The 2,859-nt window shown below is 28.8% G+C and overlaps 1 protein-coding gene across 5 annotated transcripts in view; it reads left to right on the top strand.

Moving 5' to 3' along the window:
- LOC106457993 (bifunctional heparan sulfate N-deacetylase/N-sulfotransferase-like) overlaps positions 1-2,859 on the top strand; it is a 90,013-nt gene that overhangs the window by 74,410 nt on the left and 12,744 nt on the right. For all 5 annotated transcript variants that reach the window (XM_022384300.1, XM_013917444.2, XM_022384294.1 and 2 more), the window contains 2 exons: positions 834-1,008; positions 2,171-2,341. In XM_022384300.1, the coding sequence (XP_022240008.1) occupies positions 834-1,008; positions 2,171-2,341 (346 nt within the window). The remainder of the gene's footprint in view (positions 1-833; positions 1,009-2,170; positions 2,342-2,859) is intronic.

Below are 2,859 nucleotides of genomic sequence, written 5' to 3'. Positions count from 1 at the left end.
ATTATAAAGATTTTGCATGTGAAATTTCACAATTTTCTGATGCATAAAAGTATTTTTAATCTTAAAATGAAAATTACTTTACGTGTTAGATAGGCAACATGCAAAAAGAAAGAAAAAGGCATGAAAAAAACATTGCTTTACAAACCTTAAGACTTAATAAAAAAAATTGATATTTTGCATATGAAAGCATTGTAATGTTCACTGATAATGTGCCAAATTTCGTGAACAATTGCTTATTAATTTAAACGTTATAGCATGAAAACTATAATAAGCACAAAATGGTTACAAGGTTGGCCCCAGGGACAAATCCTGTGCTGAAAGAGATAACATATTATTTGTTTATAAAAGAAAAATATCCAAAAGTATAAAACTATGTGATTGGCTGATTCATCACCAACAAATAATGATGTTTAAAAACAAAGTATGAAAGATTAGGTAATTCTATTTTGGAGGAAGTCCTTAAAACCGGCGATATTGAATTGCATGGATTAAATTAGAAATTTAAATGACTATGCTTTTCATAATAGTTTTCTGTTAACAAAATTCATGAAAAATAGCTATAAATTAGCATGTAAAGTATGAACAGGGTGTATAATGTTCATCACAAAATAATTATATAGTATTAGTATAATGAAATATTGCAAACCTCACTGTATTCAATCTTGGTATTGAAGATTAGCACCAGACGAGCATCAAGCATACCTTCTCTTCCTTTCTTATATTTGTATTATTTTTCAAATCTTTCAGCACAACCTTTGTAATTAATGTTGCTTAACTTCCTCAGAGAATTTTGTGTTTAAGAAAGTATACATTTTCCACTGTTTCATTTCTAGGTACATGAGTTTTTTTCCAGTGCCCATAAACTCTACAGGTAACTATCTATTTGAGAAGAGTGCAACTTATTTTGATGGAGACCTTGTTCCACTTCGAGCTCATGCACTTTTGCCTCATGCCAAACTTGTGACTATTATGATCAGTCCTATTAGAAGAGCATATTCCTGGTATCAGGTAGTGAAACTTTTTTCGTAAGAGCACTTCTAATATGATAAAACCTTTTCCAAATATTAAAGTTTGAATTAAGATGATGGTATGCATGAAGAGATGTTTTTCCACTTTAAAATCTATGCATATCAGTCCTTTAGTCATGTTAAATAACACATTAGTAACAATCTGTTTTGGTTTTCAGGTATAGTAAGTGTCATATTGATGTATGAAAAGAAATCTTGGTACATAAATTTTGTAAGATAAAATTTCTTTAAAGATACTCTTAGAATAAAGTATACATTTGTACCAGGTTTGTAGACCTGATTATTTTCAAAATTGTCTTCATTGTAGGTTAGTAAGATATAGAAATCTTTAGCAGAGTGTTCAACATTGTCTGTTGCACATGGCTTAGAAACTTTTAGCACTAAATCTGAACTTCACACTGACATATTAATTGTGCACTGTATATTAAAGTCAATTAGTATAATAAACTTTTTTGAAATAAAATATATAAATATCTTGTATATTGACCAAAACAAAGAGTGATTAACTAAAATTGTATATAATACGAAGCTCAACTTTTTCATGGTACTGTATTAGCACATTTAAAGAGAACCACTGCCAGAACACACACTGATTGGTAATGTTATTTTATAAGAAGCAAAAGGTATATACCCAGATTTTTCTATAGAATTAAGTAGTTGTTACAAACAGTCACATTAAGTACAAAAGCATGTTGCTAGTCATTAAAGTAAAGCTTCTTTTAATGGTTATAAAACAAAAGAAACAGTTCAGAAATAAACTCAAATTAATATTGTATTATCAGTGGAAACATAAAAAGTGTTTTGTATGAAGATCTGAATAATTGTAGTTTAGTAATATCTTTAGAATTAATGAGGTTTTTAAGTCCTTTTCAATCATCAATAAAGTAACCTAAAATAATTTAGGTATTTGAATAATGTTAGAGCTCGTGCCTAAAATGATTACATATATATGTTAGAGACTTTGCATAAATGGAAAAGAAGTCTGTAACATATATATATGTAAACTTTAAAATTAATTACAATTTTTGTAGCCTTGATGTTCTATTTCATGTCTGTTTTTTATGAAGTATATTTAAACATTCCCTCAATACCATTTTTTAAACAGTAGACTCTTGTTAAGAAATGAACTATTGCTATTGCAGCATATGAGAGCTCACAAAGATACTACAGCTCTGAAGTATGAATTTTATGAAGTAGTAACAGCTAATGACAAGGCACCGAAGAATCTACGAGACCTGAGAAACCGCTGCTTGAATCCAGGGTTGTATGCTCAGCATCTTGAAAGGTGGCTGACATTTTACCCTCCCTCTCAGGTAGTTAAATGATTTGTGGTAACTTTTTACGTGTGAGAAGTGTAAAAACATTGTTGATATCTATTTCATATTAATTAAAATAACTTGTTTTCATTGATTTTTAAGTTATTAAAACATACTGAATATATGAGTAACTTGTCATTATCTTTGCACCACACAAACTTCTGATTCATTTTCATTATCAGTTACCCACAATGTGTATTCTGATGTTTTTGGATTTATATCAGACAAAAATGTGTCTTCACTTACTATCATTACATAAGAGGGATTTATGTTCAACATTTTTGATAATTAAAAAAAAAAAGATGTAATTACTTTCACCAAACTTCTTTACATCAAAGAGAAATGATTGCCATTATCTGCCTTTACTGTGTCAAAGAGATATATTTACTTCATGTGCCTTCATTACACAGCATGGTCACAAGTAAATAGACACAACTTTTTCAGAAAAAATGAATTTTTTCCGTCATATTCACATGAATTGATATATTTATAATGTAATTAATATCTAGTAGATT

Source organism: Limulus polyphemus, unplaced genomic scaffold, assembly GCF_000517525.1.
Source record: "Limulus polyphemus unplaced genomic scaffold, Limulus_polyphemus-2.1.2 Scaffold20, whole genome shotgun sequence".
Classification (NCBI taxonomy): Eukaryota; Metazoa; Arthropoda; class Merostomata; order Xiphosura; family Limulidae; genus Limulus; species Limulus polyphemus.
The sequence above is the reverse complement of the archived record's forward strand: the minus strand, read 5'-3'. Positions and strand labels throughout refer to the sequence as shown.